At 41.9% G+C, this 22,009-nt stretch overlaps 1 protein-coding gene across 1 annotated transcript in view; it reads left to right on the forward strand.

Moving 5' to 3' along the window:
• Nucleotides 1-21,756, forward strand: part of LOC139318743 (vomeronasal type-2 receptor 26-like) — a 31,380-nt gene extending 9,624 nt beyond the window's left edge. Inside the window, exons 4-5 of the mRNA XM_070946322.1 lie at nt 20,770-21,372; nt 21,671-21,756. Coding sequence (XP_070802423.1) covers nt 20,770-21,372; nt 21,671-21,756 — 689 coding nt within the window. The remainder of the gene's footprint in view (nt 1-20,769; nt 21,373-21,670) is intronic.
• Nucleotides 21,757-22,009: the final 253 nt, after the last annotated feature.

A 22,009-nucleotide genomic window follows, 5' to 3' on the forward strand; every position in this document is an offset into this window, starting at 1 on the left:
ATTTATTTGTTATTTCAGCCACAGGTGCCATGTATTCCCTGCATGGAGCTTCCAAAACTCTCAATTCTAGATGATGGATTTAATTCCATCTCTCCTCCTGTTATTTTGAATCACATGAGGATCATTTCCCTTTCATTTCCCTCCAGAGAATTTCCTAACAATCTCCAAGTCCAAGAACTAGTTGAATTATCCAGGGATCCCTCCTGAAAGGGAGAATTATGATAAAAGTTTCAGCTCTGCTCTTTGGCCAGGGGAGACTTTGGGCAGAGAAATATGGAGTTTTGGGACAGGCAGAGTCTGTGCTCTTGAATGTATGTCTCTCTCCTTTCCAGATGAAGCCGAGTGTTTCTCTGTGTTGAGAAAAAGCAACTGGATCATATTCCACCTTGTGAGACTCATTTGATTCTTCTAATTCTTCCTTAGAAACAGGAAAGGGATTCATTGATTCACTTCATGAATGATGGACCTCCTGCTTCTGCTTCTGCTGCTGCTTTTGTCCCATCCAGTCGCTGGGAAGCTGAGAATGAAATGCCCGCTGAGTTTGGAAAACCAGGATGGGAAACCATGGAGCTACTACAGACCAGGAGACCATCTGATCAGTATAGTTACCAGTGGAAATGAAAGTTTGCATACAAAGTTGCTTTTCAACGTGGCTCCTTCTGTTCAGCTTGTTTTCCATGATTCGTAAGTCATTCAGGGTGATGGAGTTGCACTCCCTCCATTCAAACACTCTCCTTCTTTTCAGTTTTTTTATTTTTCATTTATTCCTATAATTTCCTGAATGATTTTGATTTCCATGGCTTCTCTCTTTGGTCTGATTTTGTGAAAGAGACTCAAAAAGGGGTCTGAAAAAAAGCTGAAAGGGCTGCAGATTATTTTCCTCTCTCGGTTCAATCCTCAATTTATCACTTGGATAATGAGTTTTATTTAAAGTAGTGGTGGAATCAGTTGTAGTTGCCGTACCTCAGCCCATTTCAGTATTTGTGTAACACATCATTGCTTTTGGATCAATGCTGGTTTAAGGCTCAGTAGGCTTGTGGAGGATTATATATATTATACATAACAAAAGTATTTGTTGTGGCTGTTGATTATAATAACTTTTTTTTCAATAGGACTTCTTACAATTTTTTTTATTGCTTACTATTCATTTTCAACATTCAACTGGCTAACAAAAATTCCCATCTCTTGCACAATCTCACACTTGGCTACAACATCCATAACAACTATTTGAGCAATTTCCACACTTCAGATGCCTTGCTGGACATGCTCTCCACTGGAGAAGCCAATGTCCCCAACTACAGCTGTGGAAGGAAGGAGAACCTCCTGGCTCTTCTTGATGCAGCTCATAGGGAGATCTCCATCCAGATGTCAACATTAGGAGGCACCTACAAAATCCCGCAGGTTTGTGTGTGTGTTTCTCCCTCTGGTAAAGTGAGGGGTGGGTGGTGGTGGGTGAGCAATAGATGCAATCATGTCTTCTCCATGGAATTCAAGAGCTGCTTTTCTCCATATTAGCAAAAATCTCAATATTTTACCCCATTATGTTCATGTTGAGATTAATATAAAAGGCCTGAAATGCAAGCAATACATTCCCTGGAGAAGACATTCTACCAACTATTTAACTGATCAAAAAATACCCCTGGTTGTTGGGGCCTCTATTGGCATCTTCATTTTCACAGAAAAATAATGCCTACCATATCCAATTAGATTGAAATTAGTAATAGTAGCATTTTATCTTTCTAAAAAGTAGAATAAAAAGGACTGTACCCATTATAGGTCAATTATACTAGCAGATATTTTGGCTAAAATTTATGCCATGATCCTCTTAGTTAAGCTTGAGAAAAATTCATTCCGTGCAGAAGGTTTTAGGTAGAGTTAAATGCTATATAGCTTTTGTAAGAAATAATGCATAAGTTAATAATCTAATATTGGCAACAAGTTTGTCTTGAAATAGTTAATCTATATCAGTGAGGTAAAACAAGGTTTGCTGCTTTCTAGATGTTAGTGCAGCATTTGACTCAATAAACAGAGAAATATGATGGAGAAAATGGATGACCCTCAAAATGGAGCTCAGACTGTTGGCCCTGATCCAAGCCCTTGTTTGAGAGGGAGGTTTGGGCTCAATGGAGCCATGAGAAGAAGGATCTATGCTTACCAAGGGGGAATGGAAAGATGCATATTTGAACCCTTGTTCTTCAGTCTAGATATCAATGACTTACTAGGACTAATGCAGGATCAAAAAACAGATCATAAATAAACATTATTTCATTCTTTGACAAAAATGACTAAATTAGTGGACCAGTGAAATGCAGTGCATGTAGTATACAGTACTTGGATTGCAGAAAGGCTTTGACAAAGTAAACCACAACCTATTTCTCGGGAAGCTGAAAATATGTGAGATGGACAGTATCACCCCCAGATGGAGTCAGCCTGTGGTCCTCAATGGAACTACGTCTGCATGGAGGGAAACAAGCAGTGGGGGACCCCAAGGTTCCATTTTAGGCCCAGTTCTCTTCAACATCTTCATGAATGATTTGGATGAGGGGAGAAATGGGGAAATCATCAAATTTGAAGACAACACTAAAGTGGCAGGAATAGCCAACACCCCAGAAGATAGGCTGAAGATCCAGATGGATCTAGGTAGACTTGAATCCTGGGCCTATCTAACAAATTGTAATTCATTGTAGAGAAAAGTAAGGTTTTATACTTAGGCAGGAAAAACCAAATGTACACTTGATGAGGTGAAACCTGGCTCCATAACAGTAAGAGGATCTTGGAGTCCGAGTGGACAATCACTTAAATATGAGCCAGCAATCTGTGGCAGCAGCCAAAAAAGCCATTGCAATTCTAGGTTGCATTAACAGAGGGATAAAATCAAGATCATATTTGTACCGCTTTATAATGCCTTGGCAAGACCACACTTGGAATAGTGCATCCACTTTGGGTCACCATATTATAAAAAAGATGTAGAGACTCTGGAAAGAGTGCAGAAAAGATGATTAAGGGCCTGGAGACTAAAACATATGAGGAACAGTTGTAGGAATTCAGTATGTCTAGTCTAGTGAAAAGGACTAAGGGTGACATCATAGCAATGTACCAATATTTGGGGGGCTGCCACAGAGAAGAGGAGGTCCACCTATTTTCCAAAGTACTAGAAGGCAAGACAAGAAACAATGGAGGGAAACTAATCAAGGAGAGAAACAACCTAGAACTAAGGAGAAATTTCCTAATGGTGAGGAATGGAACGTCTCCCCTTCAGAAATTGTGGATGGTCCATCACTGGAGGCTTTGAAGAAGAGACTGGACAGCCACTTGTCTGGAATAGTATAGACAGATACAGATTAACAGAGTTGGAAGGGACCTTGTAGGTCATCTAGTCCAAGCAGACCCTACACCATTTCTGACAGATGACGGTCCAGTCTCTTCTTGAAAGCTTCCAGTGATGAAGCTCCCACAACTTCTGAAGGCAACTTTATCTCTTTATTTCCAGGTTGAATCTCTCCTTGTTCAGTTTCCATCCATTATTCCTTGTCTGGCCTTTGTCCGGCCTTTGGGTGCTGTGGAAAATAGCTTGACCCCCTTTCTCCTCTCTGTGGCAGCCCCTCAAATACTGGAAGACTGCTATCATGTCTCCCCTGGTCCTTCTCTTCACTAGACCAGCCATGCCCAGTTCCTGCAACCGTTCATTGTATGTTTTAGCCTCCAGTCCCCTAATCCTCTTTATTTATTTATTTATTTATTTATTTATTTATTTATTTATTTATTTATTTATATTTATATACCGCCCTTCTGCAAAGGACTCAGGGCGGTGTACAACCATCGTAAAAACACATAATATGAAAAATTAAAATTAAGTGCTCTTGTCTGCACTTTTTCTAGAGTCTCAACGTCTTTTTTATAGTGTGGTGTCCAAAACTGGATGCAGGATTCTAGGTGTGGTCTTACTAAGGCTTTAGAGGGTGGTATTTGTACCTCTCTCGAACTTGATTGTATCCCTCTGTTAATGTGATTTAGGATTGCATTGGCTTTTTTGGCTGCTGCTGCAAACTCTTCACTCATATTTAATTGGTTGTCCACTAAGACTCCAGGATCCCTCTCACAGTTACTGCTATTATGCCTGGTTTACTGCTTGAACAGGGGGTGGACTAGAGGACCTCCAAGGTCCCTTCCAACCCTTTTATTTTGTTATAAATTCTGTTATAGGTACACATGTTTAGCCTGCTAAATTCCTATTGGAATACACTGATTTATACAGATAATGTCATATTATCATACTTACACATTGGGTTGTATAGACTTGGATTGTTTTGTGTTAATAATTATCTGATAATTTATAAAACAAGTTCAAAAGTTATGGTCTTTGTGAAATGACATCATAGCCATAGATGGTCAGCCATTAGAGCAAGTAGCACCTTTCCTTACCTGGGGTTGTTTTCTCTGAGCCTGAATCTTGGCTCCCTCATCATCCAAGGAGCTCAGTTAGAGAAAGGGCAGGAGTGAAAGTGGTGCTTAAATGAAAACCTCATAGATCTCCAGCTTCCTCAGCCCCAATGATTAAAGTATCTGAGGCCCAGTTTTCCCCCATGTTCTTCCATCAATCTGATGTTTGGGGCTTCAGAGAGAAACCACCAGCAGAACCAACCCAATCTCAGCCTCTGTTGGAACAGAGAAAACTTCAATTAAACACCAAACTTGGATTATGCAACTGACAAATTTTATTAGGCTTTGAGGTCTGCCTGTTTCTTATATAACTGGAGAAAGAAGTTAAAAAATTTCCTCCAGAAAGAATCTGGGATACAGAAGCAAAAAAAAGATGAGCAATCCTTGAAAATTATAATAGGCCCTTTATTGGAATAGAATAGTTTAGTTGGCATTTTCACGTGTTGATCTAATTGTGATCAATTGTAGGGGTGGAATACAGTAATATGATTTACATTTTTATTGTTTTTTAATTTCTTTATTATTTTCCATTATTATGATACAATCTTGCTAATATTCTGTCTTTAATATTTTAAACAATGTCTGATTAACAAACTATTCTAATACATTCATGAGAACCAGGTTGGATTTATTAAAATCTAATATTTTGGACTTGATCTGACCCCAAATATAACACAGCATTCTTCATTGCTTTTTCAGATCAATCTTGAAACTGCTTCAGAGGCTCTGAGTGATAAAAGGAAATTCCCCTTTTTCCACCGGATGAATCACAAAGAAGGGATCCAGTACCCAGCAATTGTCCAACTGCTCCTCCATTTCAGATGGACCCTGATTGGCCTCTTTGCTTCAGACACAGAAAATGGAGAGAATTTCATGAGGACTTTTCCGCCTGTGCTTGTCAGGAGAGGAATTTGTGTGGTTATATCACAGCTGTTCTCAACAACTGGATATACAGCATCCCTCAAGGAGGCCCTCTCTAAGTGGAGACAAGTCAACGTCTTTGTTCACTTCATAGAATTTGATTTCATTTTGAAGAGAATTCTTCCTTTCCATTTAACATTTATGCGTCTGCCAGAACCCATTGAAGGGAAAGTCTGGATCCTCACAAATTTTGCAGGGTATCCAATGAAAAAACACAGACTTCTCAAATACATCCATAGTATTTGGAACTTTGCTTATCTACAAAAAAAGAGGCAAAAGGATTCTGCCTTTGAACCCCATTTTTTGGGGGAAGAAAAGTTTCAAGATTATTATTTTCTCTGTTCTCTTTCAAAGAACGTCTTTTCTGTCAAAGGCCGCAGAAGATGCACCCAGAAAGCCCCACTGGAGACCCAGAAGAAAAGGAACAGAGGAAGGATCACAAATCACTATCAATATTACAGTGTGATGAAGACTCTGGCCCAGGCCATGAATGCCGCTTATTCCTCCAGATCGAGGAAGAGAAGGAAGGAGGGAGAAAAGATCTTGGGGTCTCCAAGTCTGCAGCCGTGGCAGGTATGGGGGTCCTGATATGGATCCATTGATCTGAGATCCTTTGGAGGAGGAATCCAGAGAAGAAGGAGGGGAACCAACTCAACAGATCTGGCCAATTCAATTACTCAGGGAATAATGGTTCCAAAGAGTAGATACCATGGCATTTTAATATTAAACTCTGCTCATTTGAAAATGCTGTATTCTTTTTTAAATAAAATTCCTGTATTTGTGGGTTTGTGATTAGGATGGTGGAATTTCCCCTTTGTTCCGTCCCCACTGCAGGTGGGTCTGTGTGCAACTCAACAGGCAGCTAAACCCCCCTATTCTCCTCCAGTGAAAGGGAGCCTGGGGTGGATCTGGGTGTTTCACTGGGAGAAAAGGGCACGGAGAAACTGAGGAAATGCAAAGAGTGAGAATCAAATATAAATAGGAGATAGGCAGCATTAACTAACAGCCAACAAAGAAGCAGCTGGAACCTCTCCAGCGATGCTCCGTGTGAGGGACGGAGGCCTCCAGATGACCATGTGTCTCGGTCAAACCGGCTGCTTCCGTCTCCTCCAAAGGCTGAGAGAAAAGGGAGTCTGGCTTCAGACCATACAGTTAGGCTTATCTGCCCCCGGCCACTAGATGGGGCTACAGCAACAACAGCACAATAGATACATGTTGTGGCATGACAACCTTCATAAAATTGGAGGAGACCCTGAGACCATCTAGCCCAACCCCTCCTCTCTGCAGGAATCCCAGTTAAAGCTTCTCTGACTGATGTCTGCTCCATCTTTGCATTCAGATAATCCATGAAGAGGAGACTGAACTTCTCTGCTTTACTGGCTCAGCTCTAAAACAGCTCAAACTTTTATCATATTTTTTCTCTCCTTCAGCTAAAATCTCCTCTTTTGTAACTGAATTCATTTTTCTGTGTTTGACACTCTGGAATAACAGTGAGCAGATCTTACGCTCGTGTGTAACCTGTGTCAGTGATTGGAAGAGGGCTGCATCCTCCCTTCTCCAACCGAGAGATTGTGTCAGTTGGAAAAGGGGCTCCCAGACTCCTCCTGATCTTCAGCTCTTCTCCTTGTTCTCTTTCCTCAAGGCTAAGAGCGGCTCCTTTGATCTCTTCCTTGGCTTATTTCTCCTTCCCTGAAGTTCACGTAGACTTTGTGCAAATTCTCCCTCTGGAAGGGGACCTGGTCCTTGAGTTGGGGTCTCCCCAAACCAAAACATTCACTTCCCGAGATTCTTATGGCTGCAATTGCCTTCTTTCCATGAACATCTCCCTGCTGACTCAGATTCTGTTCCCAGTTAACTACAATTTTGAGATAATTTCCACAAACATGCCTATCAAGTTTGGTATCCCTCATCTTTCTTCCAGTCCCTCATTCATGTTCTTATATGAGACTCTATTTCGTTAGTCAAGTCGTAGTTGCTAAAAATCAGATATTTTTCTACTGCTTTTTACATATGCACCCTTCTCTGTGTGGAAATCATAAATATTTTTTCTGGAAACTTGATATTCCTCTCATTAAATTTTATTTTATTCAAAAAGGTAAAATAGAAACTTCAAAAAATAAAACTATTACAAAGACAAAACAAAATTAGATGAAACATTTTTTTAAAAAAATTGTGCACTAAAAACAGATAAAACCACATATGCACATATTGTTCCCCAGTTGAATACTGACAGATGTACATTTCTCCCCCTTGCAAAATAGGCCCACAATTATAATCTTCTACCGATATATTTGCAACCACTTGACTTGTCATCTGTCTGCTGTATATAAAAAATGTGTTTAACAGGCAATCAAAAAAAAATAATAATTAAATTTTAAAATTTCAAAACTGTTATCTGCTACTGTATTTAACCCTCAGACAATTTGCAGGGGCTTATGTCCCACAAACCACCACAATCATTATCTCTGATCCATCCTGAGTCTGTTCTTCATTCAATATCTTTGTTTGATTCTTAATAATGATACATTTCCTTAAAATTGTAATTAGGATCTTTCCCAGCAACTGCTTTCCATTCCCCAAAGTCATAGGACCTCCTGTAAATTGAAACACAATAAGTCTTAAGATTTGTTTTCCCGTTAAGTATGACAAGTCCATTCCCCAATCTCCCTCAATCTTCTTGAAAGAATCCATTTCTTCAGTCATCCGTTCTGCCCACTTTGAGTCTTCAGGGTCCATGGCCTCTCCAGCCATCTCCAAGCAGCCTGCCTTCAAACCAGACTCCTCCTTCAGGGATGCCAGTAGCAAATTCAGTTCCAGTCCATCCATCCAATCCATCCGATTCAACAATTGTTGCTTGCTTCTGATTATTGCCTTTAAGTTGATTTAAAACCATTGTTATTTTATCAAATTTTTTAAATGAAGTTTCAAATAAGGTTTCTAAGTAGAAAAACTTTATAGTCTTTAAATTAAATCACATCAAATTAGCTTACATTAAGATCTACATCTTAGGACTTCCGCTGGCACCGCTGGCGCCGCTGCAGCTCCTTTGTGAGCTCCTAACCCCGGGATCTGTAAAACCGCCAAAACAGCGTAAATCAGCTGTTTTGGCGGCTGGAACTTCCCCCTCGGGCAAAGAGGGGGAGGCGAGTGCTCAGGTGTATAGGGTAGAGCTCCCCAAAACCTCCAGGATTAATCCTGGAGGTGCAGAGGGTGAGGGCTCCCCAAACGCCTGGAAAGCAGCTCCAGACTCGGGATTCCGTCTCTGACAGAACAAGGCGCCGCGACCATCCCTGCAAAACAAGTGATTTCAAGGATTGATTTTTACGCAGACAGAACAAAACAGGAGAGCTTCTCGCAAGTATTTTTCTTTCTTTTAACTCTGATGAATAATGAGTCCTTTCAGATTCGAGTGAAAGTTTTAAAGAGATCCAAAATGGCGCTGATAGAGAACGGAAGTCTAAGAAGAAAGTGATTGTTAAAGCTTGTTTGCGTTTGTTAAGGTTGTTATAGCTGTCAGTACTTTGAAGCTTTGCTGAATGAGGTGGGAATTTAAGTTTGCAGCATAAGAAAAGATGGCAGAGGCAAAGATTTTTGAAGAGAATGGAGGTTTCTCAGCACATAATTCAGCAAGTGTGCAAACACTGACAGTGGATTTTTTGGAAGCATGGCAAAAATCATTTACGGAAAGACTGGATGAGATCTTTGAGAAGTTTATTACTCAAATTGATAATAAAGTTGCAATGCTGAAAGAGGAGGAAGAAGAAGTAATTCAAGTAAAAGCGCCTGAGGAACATGGAAAGGATGTTTCTCAAATTATGAATAAACTGATGGGCTTGAAGGAGGTTAATCTGGAGATATGGAGAGAGATCTATCCAGAGGTTTTGATGCAGATGAGAGGAAAAGTGCCGGGAGAAGCTTGGATTTTCAAGATATCAAGAAGGATTAGAAATGGAACATTACAATTTCTTTATAAAAATGGACTTTTAATCCTAATTAAAGAGGTGTGTTTCTTAAAAGAAATTACTTTGCGAGCTGCACAGGATTGGAAGATAAAATTACAGTTGAATACACAAAAGCTTGTAAAAATAAAAGATGGTGGAATAAAGCGGAAGAAGAAGGCTCGGAAAAAAACCAGGGGGAAATGGAAGTGGAAGAATTTTACTCCTCTTTGTTAGGCAGGATAACATGGTGAACGATTGTATTGGTATTCAAGATTTTTATTAAGGATATGATTTGTTTGGTTTTGAAAAAAATTCCTTACTTATGACTGGATGTTTCAACTGTTATATAAATGTGAATTTTTATAATTGTATTGGTATTCAAGACATGATTAATTTTTATTAAGGATATGATCTGTATGGTTTTGAATTTTTTTTACTTATGATTAGATGGATTATGTTAAATTTGAGGTTATATACATTAATGTTATTCTGTGGAGGTGATTTTATTGGTATTCAAGATATGATTAATTTTTTGTTAAGGATATGATTTGTTTGGTTTTGAAAAAAAAATTATTTATGATTGGATGGTTATGATTGGATGGATTATATCTAAAAATTACTTCAAGTAATGGATTAAAAAAGAAGCTTACTTTTGGATGTTAAATTTAAGGTTTTAGATTTCTCAATATATTTTCAAGGGCTTTAAATTGTACATTTTGTTTTACATTAATGTTATTCTGTGGAGGAACAAGTTGGAATTAACTACCTTTAAGCAAGAAAAGTTATATTTTGTTTTGAACAAGGAGAGTTAAAGTACAAGTGATAGATAAATCTATAGATAGTTAGTTTGTGGGATCTTTTATTAAGGTTTGTTAAATGTTTTTACCCTGTATTTGTTCTGGGAAGTCCAGGGAGGAGGGTGGGGGTAGGGATAGGAGGGGGGAAGGGAGGGGGGGAATATAGGTCTTTGGTTATTCGGGTCTTCTCCCATGTAAAATTGGAAGTGTCTTGGCGACGTTTCGACGAAGTCTCATTCGTCATCTTCAGGCTGGTGTTCTCGGCTTTGTGCTTCCAGGAGCAATGTGAGATCGCAGCTGTCTCTTCCTTTTAACTGCTAGTGGGGGTGTGAGCTGATTGGGTGGGAACTTGGCTGTGTTCTGATTGGGTGGAGGTGTGTTCTGATTGGTTAGGGGCTTGGCTGTGCTCTGATTGGATGGGGGGTTGGTTGTGCTCAGCTTAGTCTGAGTTGCAGGGGGATTTGAGCTGGTGAGCTGCGTTGTTGTTGTTTGGCTTCGTGTTTGTGGCCGTGCGAGCTCTTCATGGTGGGTGTAGAGAACACCAGCCTGAAGATGACGAATGAGACTTCGTCGAAACGTCGCCAAGACACTTCCAATTTTACGTGGGAGAAGACCCGAATAACCAAAGACCTACATACAAACACCCGCGAAAACCTGAGAAAACAAATATATATATATATATATATATAAACAAATATATATATATATATATATATATGATTGATTTTTTTTTATTAAAAAAGTTTTCAAATACAAATTTTTCCCCCCTTTTTTCCCCCTCCCCCTCCCCCTCCCTAACTCCCCCTCCCCACCCATCCCCCCCTGTGACTTCTTCGTAACAAAAAACCTAATTCATAACAGATTACTTACTCCCTCCTCTAAATACTGACCTTTACTTACTAAAAATATTATTAATATTATAACATCCCCCTTTATCCATACATTTCAGAGAAGAGGAAAAAAAAAAGACATTATACTATAACATTGTAGAATAACTTCTAATTTAGCATAATAGTATTATAACTCCCAATTTGGCAATAATCTGCCCTTTTTTCTCCTCTCCCAAACTTATATCTATATATTATTACAACAATTCAAAACCACCTTCCACTTTAAGACTATACGATAAGTCCTACTTTAACATTTAATCTTCTATATATATTACTATAACATTTCAAAGCGGCCTTCCCCATAAAATCTAGTTTAACATTTATTCCACTCTATCCATTTCCTCCACTCCCCTAAGTATATCACTTAAAATCCCTTTTCTTAAACTAATCAGTCTGCTAAACTAACTTATTCACCCACTGTCCTGCAAAATTACCATACACAACAATTCTTAATATCTTTGATTCACTGCCCACACTACTTAAAAATACATGTATATATATTCCATTATATCTAAATAAAAAAAGAAAAGACAATGACTTTAAATTTATCGTCCATATAATATCTTCTTTGAAGTCTTTCCACTGGATTGTTAGAACCAACATCCATAATAGGGTAACATAGCTTGCTAATGCAACAGTTTATTCAAAATCTTCAATCATATCTGCCCCCATCAGTAGTAATTATCTTCTTATATGTATAAAAGTAAAAACAACCACCCGAGTGACATTATAATTATATTCCATATAGTAATAATTGTGGGTTTCATCAGGATTATTGATTCCCATCATCGTAGTGGGTAACAACCCGATCTTCTGCGTGCCCCAGCATAATTCTCTTGCCTGATTCAAGATAATTATAATATATTTATCAACACAAAAAGAAATTCCAAAGTGGATAATTCAAATCCATCAGTTTAAGGCTCTTATCACGTCCCAAGATTACAGCAATGCAGAGATCTGCCACTATCCTCAGGATGATATTGACCAATACGTCGCCTCCTCTATGTTTTCACATAATCATTCATATTTTAAAGTCACTGGCTTCACTGTTGCTTGATTTAGAAATTTCTATTTTTATGCAACCTATTTCTTTTTTTCTTTTCTTTTTGTGGGTTTGATTTCCATCCTGGTTTCCTTTCTACAGATTGTGTATCACCTAGTTGGTTTTCATTCTGCTTTGTAGATTGGTCTTGTTGATTTTGTTTTTGTGTCTCATGTTTCTTTTTTATCCCTTGTATATCCCCTAATTGGTTTCCATGCTTGTCCTTGCCTTGATAAGTCATCACATTAAAGTCAGATGCCACTTTTCTCAAATTTGTAGATAATCCAGCTGGGATATCCGATAAATCCAAAGGCAATTATCTGGTACAGTCTCTGTAATTCGATATTTTCCCTTTATTTCCAGCTCCTTCTGCTTATCCTGTATTATACCTGAAGATGTTAAATTCATTTTCAACCTATTTTGATAAAATTCTTCCGCTCTTTCAACAGTATTTAGCTGGTATCTTTCTCCTTGATATCTCAATATAATACCAACTGGGGCATCCCACCTAAATGGGATATTTCTCTTTTTTAACTCAGTCACCAGAAAACCAAATTTCTTCCTTTCCATTAATATCTTAGGTGGGAGTTCCTTGTAAATCCAAACCTTTCTTCCATACAATTGCAAATTAGAATTGAAGGAATTTTGCACAATATTATTCCTAATTTCTTTATCTGTGAAATAAATCACCACATCTCTAGGCAGTTGCCTTTGCTTGGCAATCCAGGAGTTTATTCTGTAAACTCTGTCAATCCTACAAAACACTTCGTCAGGTTGAACCTTTAAAATCCCAGCTAGAATTTCAGAAGATATTCTCCTTAAATCATCTCCGTTATTTTCCTGCAAGCCTCTCAATCTTATCGCATATTCTGTGAAATTATATTGTACCATTAGAACCTCTTTTTCAATCCTCTGTTGCAGATTTTCTACATTACCAGACTTTGAACAGCATCCATTTTAGGTTTTTCTTCTGAGCTATTATCCTGAGTGTTTATCAAATCATTTTCAATTTTTTGAATTCTATTGTCCAATTTATCTTGAATTTCTTCCATTTTAGACTCTAGTAAATTAGTATTTGTATCCAGCTGTATCATAAATTCTGAAAAACCATTAGCCACTTTTAAAATTTTTCGCTCCAAAAAAATCAAACTTAGATTTCACCAATTCTTTAATTTCCTGCTTAAATTTTTCAAGATGCTGATTCACAATCTCATCCCTTCTTTCAATCTCCTCTAAGAGAAATTCTATTATATTAAAATCAGGTTTCTGAGACTGAAGAGTTAAAACTTGTTCCTTTAAGTTGTTAATGGGGGAATCCCCCCACCTACTTGTTTATCTGACTTTATAAGTCTCAGTGCCATGTTTCCGCCCAGGCAGGCTTTGTTAAAAGAAAAAAAAAAAACAGGAAAAAAGACTTCTTTCCAATCAACAACAATGTCAAGTCTCCAGGGGAAAAAGAGAAAAAAAAAAAAAAAACAGGAGCGAAGTTTTGTCTGCAAATGTAGCTAGTGGTATTTATTCCGCTACATTGTAATAGTAGAAAACGGAAGGACTTTCCCTTTCAGCCTCTTCTCCAGCCGCGGCAGACGCCATTTTAAAAGGTTTTTCCCCTTTCTTTTCCTCTTTTCTCTTAAGTAATTTTTAAAAGATAAGTAAAATACTTGCGATTCAGTATTACAGGTCCAGCTCACATTTTCTTTGAATAATCTGTTAAATTCGCAGGCTTGCTCTTGACGCCTGGCTCTGCATTAGCAGAGGTCTCCCAAAGCCCGGAGCAGCGGCTGGGGATACGGGGCATCTCATCCGCTCCGTCCCAAAAGTAAAAGAAAAACTTTTGGGACTCTGCAGAGAGTTCTACCCACCCCTGCCGGCTCTATCTCCGTTTCCTCATGGAAACGGAGTTTTTTCGAGCCGCCATTCCGTTGTGAAGGCGGCTCTGACAGGCGATGGAAGCTGACGATCCCAAAGGAACGTCTGGCGGCGGCCAGCAGCAAACCGGAAGTCCTATATGATTGATTTTTTTGTTTAAGTGTATATGATGTATGCTGACTATGAATTTTTTTTTTTTTTAAAAAAGATCTACATCTTAGATCAAATCTTGCGTGAAGGGGATTCATCAACTTGACCGTATTAATGATAACATAGAAAAATTGATGTCCAATAGCAAAAAGTTATCCCTAACCTTCAATCCCTGGCCCATTAATGTACATATATAAAGGTTACCCCTATGCTCTTGTATGGAGCAGAAGTTTGGGATTTCTACTCAACCACAGTACTAGAACAAACACAGTCCCAGCACCTGAGCTGTATTGTGGGTGTAGATCTAAGGACATCTGCTGCAGCAGTTAGAGCTGAATTGGGAATGTATACAATTCATCCACTATCCAAGATCAAAGCATGTAACCACTGGCACAAAGTCAATGAAATGGAGACTGATAGACTCCCCAAGTTATGCTTACTAGAGCAGATAAACTCACAATCACAAACCTCTTGGATCACTAAACTGATTAATTGTGGAAGTAGCTGTGGCCTTCCTGTCTCTTGCATAACAGGAGAACAATTCAAAAAAACAGCTGCCCAAAGAATTAAGGATGTAGAAGCTCAAAATGTCATGGCTATTCTTAGTAAGGTGGGTAAGTTGAAATGGCTGAGCAAATACAAACCTACTTTTCAACTAGACAACTATTTAAAGTTACAACTGCCAAAACATCTTAGGGAGAGATTTACGCGAGTGAGATTCAAACAGCTGGACACAATGGTCAGATATGGGAGATTCCACTCTAGACCTTATAATGGAGGTCTCTGCATTTGCAGAGTGGCAGAGGCAGAAGACCTGGCTCACATCCTATTTGATTGCTGCCTGCAGAAGAGGGTGAGAGGCAGGTACCTTGGTCCATAGACCAAACGAAGGACCCATTGGGAATCCCATATCAAAACGACTCACCTTATCTGCAGCCAGAATTTGAAAACAACATTTAATACAGCTCAGTACTTGAGCAAAATGGCTCGGTTGAGATCGGCATATGTGGGGCTGATTGGGGTAGACTGAAGGGGTGATATTGAAATATAATTTTATCATATTTTATTTATCCATATATTATTGTATTCTATTCCAATCTCATTTTGAATTTTATTCTATTCAAATTCCGTTTTAAATTGTTTTTATCGGATTCTAGTAATAATTTGTGTTTGGAACTCTGCACTTTGATTTGGCCCATGGACTAATCAATCAAGTAAACAAACATAACCTTCAGGTGTCGTAGGAAAAATTTAAAAAGGTTAAAAATTATTTGAGTATCACTTTGAAGACAGTTTTTATCCACTTAGTTATCATACCATCCGCCCCTCAGGTTGCTAATCACATCACAAAATTGTTTGTGAGTCCTATACTGAAATCCAATTATGTCACCAGAGTTCCCATAATCTATTTAGGAAGTGCAATGATGTGTGAGAATGACTTTTGGGATGAGGGGAAGAGAGGCTGCCTGGGGAAGGATCAGAGAAGAGGAGGATCCTGCAGCTGCATAATGGGAGAGAAACTCAAAAAGGATCCTGGCTAACTTTTCAGGCTGAGAAAAGAGTTGGTGGGAGATTTGTTCTTTCAGATCTGCAAAATGTTGTTAATGTCGCATTAGAATTAATTAGAATTAGCACATCTGGAGATGTTTTCCATCAGGATGACCAGAGAGAAGATTAGCCTGACAACTTTCTTCTTGATCAACCCATGCTTTCTGGGAATCAACCTGTTGGTTTCTAAGAGTTTATGAATCATCTTTTTTTTCTCTGTTCATTTTATTTTCATCTGCTCTAGAATGTTGCCTATATATGACCAATTGTATCAATTATATACTTTTTCTATATTTTGTCAGTAAATGATTGACAAATTTGTCTCAAACTTTCTTGTTCACTTATGAAGATGATGGTAGTATTTGTATACTATTTAACCATATTTGGAGATGAGACAATTGTAGAAGAAAGATTCAATGTGGGATAAGAAACAAAGTTCTCTGTTTTTCAAATTCCTGGATGTTCCCATTCTAGTTTCATCCCTTTCTGGAGAAGAATGAATTTTGGAATATTTCTGAGAGAAAACTGTACTTGGACCAAAATGGAGAGATAACAGCAGATCTGAGCATTCATGGCTTCTTGGTTCTCCCCAAGGAGGATGTCAGGAGAGAGGCTCTGGCGTATTTTGTAAGACAGAGACTTTTTATTGACCAAGATGCTCTTTCACGGCTAAAGTTGCTCAATAAGGTGGGAGAAATGTTGGTGTCTTTCCTCCATTTTCCAAAGCCTGAGGTCCCATTTCAAGTAGGCAAATCCTGGAGTCTCCAGGGTGGTTGGCCTCCCATGCCAGGTGGTGTCATCTCATGGAAGCTCTTCAAGAGACGGGACCTAAGTGGAGTGGCTTTGCCATGTTTTATGGAAACCTTTCAAGATCTTACTGGTCAGAGAGTTTTTTCTTCATCACAGTTTAATTTCATATTAAAAAACCTAATAGAATAAAAGTTTCCTCAATCTTTTACAATAAACAGTTTTAAGATGAATATATCATCATACTTAAATCTTTTTCCAATTCCATCCCTCAAGACTTTATTAAATAGAAAAGTATTTTATTTTAATGTTAAATTCCAAAAGCAAAAGGGAGGAACTAAAGGAAGAATCTGCCACTTGTTTTACCTCCTGCATCTGTTTAGGAGTAGTCAGAGGTTTCATATTTACCTCAGTGAAGACCAGAGGCTACTTGTCTCCATCCATTTCTCCTTCCATTTTCCATGGACGGAGAGTTCTAACATCTTTCCTTTATCATTCCTTTTCTTCTGCTCAGTCTCTGCCACAGTCCAAATGTGTGGAAAGTTGTCATCCTGGATTTGTCAAGAGGGCTCGAGAAGGAGAGCCAGTTTGCTGCTATGACTGCCTTCCTTGTCCGGAGGGGACCTTCTCCACTCAGGAAGGTGGGTCACACTGAGGAAAATGGGAGACTTTGTGGAATTCGATCCAAATTAAAAGACAGATTGAAGCTCACCTGGTTTTTTATTTTTAACCTGCACAATTTCTTATCTAAATGGAAGTAAATCAAAAAGACTTGGAAGGAGGGGCTGGGAAGAGATGGGAGGAGGGGGTGGCAGACTGGGCAAGCTTTACTAATAGCAGAGGAAATATCTCTTCTGCTTTTTAGTTTGGATATGTGCTGCTAAGTTCATCTTTCTAGGAACATTTGAGTTCTTTGAAACTTGATGAATTGTTATACGTCCACCTTCTGAAAGGCCTTCAGAAGTTGTGGGAGCTTCATCACTGGAGGCTTTCGAGAGGAGACTGGACTGCCATTTGTCAGAAATGGTGTAGGGTCTCTGCTTAGGCAGGGAGGAGTGGACTAGATGACCTATAAGGTCCCCTCCAACTCTGTTAATCTGTAATCTGTATATTGGATCCTCCCCTTGAGGATCACTGAGAAGGTGTCAGTGGTCCATAATGTGGTGCTGTGAATAATTATGGAGAGAACTCATTACACAAATAGACTGCCAGTCATGTAGATCAATCAATCAATCAATCAATCAGAATACAGCTGGAAGGAATCTTAGAGGTCTTTTATTCCTACCCCCTGATCAAGCAGGAGACCTTATGCCATTTCAAAGGAGTGACTGTTTAATGAAATAGTTAAGAAATACTTCTTGGAAAATGCCTGGGTTATCAGCTGTTATCCAAAGAAGGTATTTTCTGTAAGATAAAAGGACAGAATATTAAAGAAATATTGCTTTTTTTGCTTTCTCAGATACCAAAAAATGCACCAAGTGCCCAGATTATAAATACCCAAATAAGGACCGAGTTCAGTGTATCCCCAAAGTTATAACCTTCCTGTCTTATGAAGAACATCTGGGTATCATCCTGGTCTCTTTTGCTCTACTCTTGTTCCTAAACTCAGGCCTTGTTTTAGTCACCTTCATTCAATACAGAGAAACTCCCCTTGTCAAAGCCAACAACCAGGACCTCTCCTACATCCTCCTGGTCTCCCTCCTGCTTTGCTTCTTGTCTCCTTCTCTCTTCATTGGTCAACCAAGGAAAGCCAACTGCCTTCTCCGACAAACGGTCTTCAGCATCATCTTCTCAGTTGCCGTTTCTTCTCTCTTGGCCAAAACCATCACGGTGGTGCTGGCCTTCCTGGCCACAAAACCAGGAAACCGAGTGAAGAGATGGTTGGGGAAGAGCTTGGCCAACTCCATCATTCTTTATTCTTCTGCTGCCCAAATTATCATCTGCTCCATCTGGCTGGGAGTTTCTGCCCCCTTCCCTGACTCTGACCTCCACTCCCAGCCTGGAGAGATCATCCTGCAATGCAACGAAGGGGCCGTTGTCATGTTCTACGTCACCCTCAGCTACATGGGCTTCCTGGCTGCCATCTGCTTCACGGTGGCTTTCCTGGCCAGGAATCTGCCTGGGGCCTTCAATGAAGCCAAGCTGATCACCTTCAGCATGCTGGTCTTCTGCAGTGTCTGGTTGACTTTTGTGCCCACCTACCTGAGCACCAAAGGGAAATCCATGGTGGCTGTGCAGGTCTTCTCCATCCTGGCCTCCAGTGCTGGTCTGCTGGGCTGCATCTTCATCCCCAAGTGCTACATTATCCTTCTGAGGCCAGACCTCAACACAAAGGAGCAGCTCACAGCCAGAATCAATGTGAAAACATGAGATATAACACCATTGTGATATTGGAAGAATTGTTAACGGTTCTTTTATTAGAAAGGAGATATTAATTCTTTCCATTTAGATAGTATGCAGGAGTCAAAGAAAATCATTTCTATATGTTTCAAAATGGGAAATTCTTGAATGACTGTAATTCTAGCTCTCTTCCCTTTCAGCTCAATAAAGAGAACTCTGTAAGAGTCATTCAAAGAATTTTTTTGTTCAGCAACAGCTACTGAATGTGACACCTTATAAAAATAATTCGGGCACTTCTTCCTACAGCGGCCAGGAGGAAGCTGTGGGAACAGCCTGGTTGCCTGATCCTCTCCGTGAGAATGCCGGAATGATGTGAAATGCCATGTTTGACTGGCTCTCAGCTGGGGAGGGAAATCTTCATCTCTCTTATATAATTCTTTGTTGATTTCCTGATAAAACCTCCTTTGCAGAAAATTCAGCAGAAGAGCTTCTGGGATTTCAGTTTGGGATTGGTTTGGGGTTTTTTTTTTGTATGTGCTTCACACCAAAATAATAAATAAATATTAAAGTATATTAAGAAATTGCCACTGTATTTTTTTTCTTTCATCAACAATAGAATTAAAATAGTAGTTTTCAGGCCCTTTAATTTTCCACTCTACAATTTCTACCTAAAGCTTTTTCTCTGCTCGTGTTCCACGCTTGTCTTGTCTGTGAAGGGCTGGAGAAGATGCCCAGAGAAAGGGGACCTGGAGACTCTCCCCAGGAGGAGGTTGAGGGGATCCTGTCTAAAGGCAGCCGCATCACTGACCAGGTCACAAACCTTCAATGCTGCATAATATTCATCCAGGTCCAAGATGGGGGTGAATAGAGGGGGGGGGAGACTTCCTGGTTTCTAGGGAGAGGCACCCATGGAAGCTGTTCTGCTCTCCAACCACACAGATTGCTGATGAATTGGGAATCAGTTTTATGTCTTATAAAGGCTCCTAATTGTGAATGGAATCCTTTTGTGAATTCCATTTTAAAGATAATAAGAAAAGCTCTGATGGATCAGACCAAGATCAGTCTAAGATTCACAGTGACCACACAAATCCCTCTGGTTCTCCCACAAGCAGAAGGCAGAGAGACTTATGGCTTTGCCCAACATGGAAGTGGTGTTTTCCCACAATTTCACTTTCCTCCTCCAAACCACACAATATTGGACACTCGGCCATCTCACACTCTAGGAATCCCCAATTCTGGCATCCCAAACATATCTGAGAAAATATTTCCAACTTTCACACCCTCATTCAATAAGAACTAAGGCGGGACTAAAACTCAAGAGTCTCCTGGGGATTGGCCCAAAGTCACTCAGAAAGATTTCATGCCTGTGGGAAGATTAGAACTCAGAGCCTCCTGGACCTTGGCCCAAACTCCCCCAAGTGGCTTTCATGACTGAGGCAGAGCTAGAACTCCCAATCTCCCCGTGATTGTCTCAAAGGCGCCCATTTGGCTTTTATTCTAAAGCTGGTGTGAAAACTTTAGTGAGGGGAGAAAAGTCCCTCGGCTGCCTTTGCTTCTCTGCACCCTCCCCGGGCGCTCCTGGCCCCCCTTCTCCCCCCCACCCCAGCACCAAAGGCTCCTCCTGCCCCTGCGCCTCCCTTCTCCCCTCCCCCCTCCCCCCAACAGACAGCTGTCACTCAAGCGTCCTGTCCCGCTCCCTCGCGCCCAGGTCGGGCAGGGCCACCCCCAGCAGGGGGTCTGCCTGAGGCCCTCCCCGCCCCTCCCTCCCCTCCCCTCCCGCCGCCTCGTCCCCACGGGAGCCTCTTCGGGGCTGGCCGGAAGCCTCGCCAGGGAGCCGGTCGGAGCGCAGCGGGCGAGCGAACGCCTGGAGCGGCTTCTTCCCAACCGGGCTGCGGGGGTGGCTGGTGGGGCTCCCGGCGCCTCTTCCCTCCCGGGCCACGTCGGGGCTCCAGAGGCTGCGGCGGCCCCACCGAGGAGAGCGGCCAGAGGACTGGGGGGGAGGGCAGGCGGGCGGCCTCTGGGGCTCTGAACCCTCGAGGGACCCCCGGGGGCTGCAGGGGGGGCCTCTCTCCCTCTCCCCACAGACGCTGCGAGGCGGGCGGGCGAGGCGGTCGCTGCGGAGGGGGCGGCGGCGGGGAAGCCGCGCTTGGGGGGAGCGGATCGGCCCCCACGGGGCTCCCTGGAAGGTTTCGCCCCCTCCGAGGTGGCGGCCGTCGGGCGGGGAGGGAGGGAGGGAGGGAGGGCGCCCGGCTCCCCGCAGAGGCCGAAGGGGCGAAGTCGGAGGCTCCTGGAAGGAGGAATCGCCCCTTTGAACTGCACCCAGATAAGGGGCTTCCCTTCTCCCTCCCGCCCCCCTCAGTCGCTTCTCCGCTCTTCCTCCGACCCGGCCCTCCTCCCGCCTGGCAGCTGCTGCCCAGAAGCCCCGGAGGTCCCTCCCCCCCCCAGGACTGAGAAGCCCCTTCCTGCCTCCGCCAAGGGCTGCGCTGAGGCCCCTCCAGACCCCCCCAAGGCCCGCATCCTCTGTTGGTGGGGAAGCTGCGGGGGCGATGGGGAAGCTCAGCCCGTCTCCGCCCCCCAACCTCCAGGCGGCAACATCTGGGCCAGGCGAGGAGAGACGAGAGACGGGGCCCTCCAGGTGCAGAACCTCCCCCGTTACTCAGAGACGGAGTCGCTGAGCGGAGGAGGTGGTGGGTGGATGAGGCCATTCAAGGGAAGCCTGGGGGGGGAGAAAATTGGGGGGGGTCGGTTGATTGGCGGCGCAGCGTGATGCGTCCTCCGCGGGTGGGAGGCTGGAGGGGCGACGGCAGGCGAAGGCTCCTCTCCAAAGAGTGGGGAGGGGTTCGGGGAGCGCGGCGCAAAGGCTTCAAAGGCAGCGGAGGGGCTGGGGGGCTGCTGGGCCTCAACCTACTCAACCTAGTAGACAGACGGATGGATGGATGGACAGCAAAGCGCCTCCTCACCCCCCCCCTCTTGCCTTGCCCAAAGACACAGCCGTGGTGGCCGCCCCTTGCGTGTCCCCCTCCCTTTGCACCCGGGGAAAGTTGGAACAAGGACACCAGCCCCCCACATGAAAGTCCTCTCCTTGTAGGGTGTGTATGGTTCCTTCTCTGCCAATGTCTTTAAACCTTTCTACCCCAAGCAGGCTGGGCAGGTCCTTATCCAGGATTGTTAGTGGCCCCTGAACGTCTTGAATTTCACAGGGGAAAATCCTCTTCCCAGGACTGGGATGCTCTTTCCTTGATCATGGGTCTGCCTTCTTTATAGTTGCCCAGGAGACTATGGAGATCTAGGATCCACCATCAATCTCCACACTACACGGCTCTT

Source organism: Pituophis catenifer, unplaced genomic scaffold (genome assembly GCF_029215685.1).
Source record: "Pituophis catenifer annectens isolate HBS135680 unplaced genomic scaffold, rPitCat1.0.hap2 SCAF_6, whole genome shotgun sequence".
Taxonomy (NCBI): Eukaryota; Metazoa; Chordata; class Lepidosauria; order Squamata; family Colubridae; genus Pituophis; species Pituophis catenifer.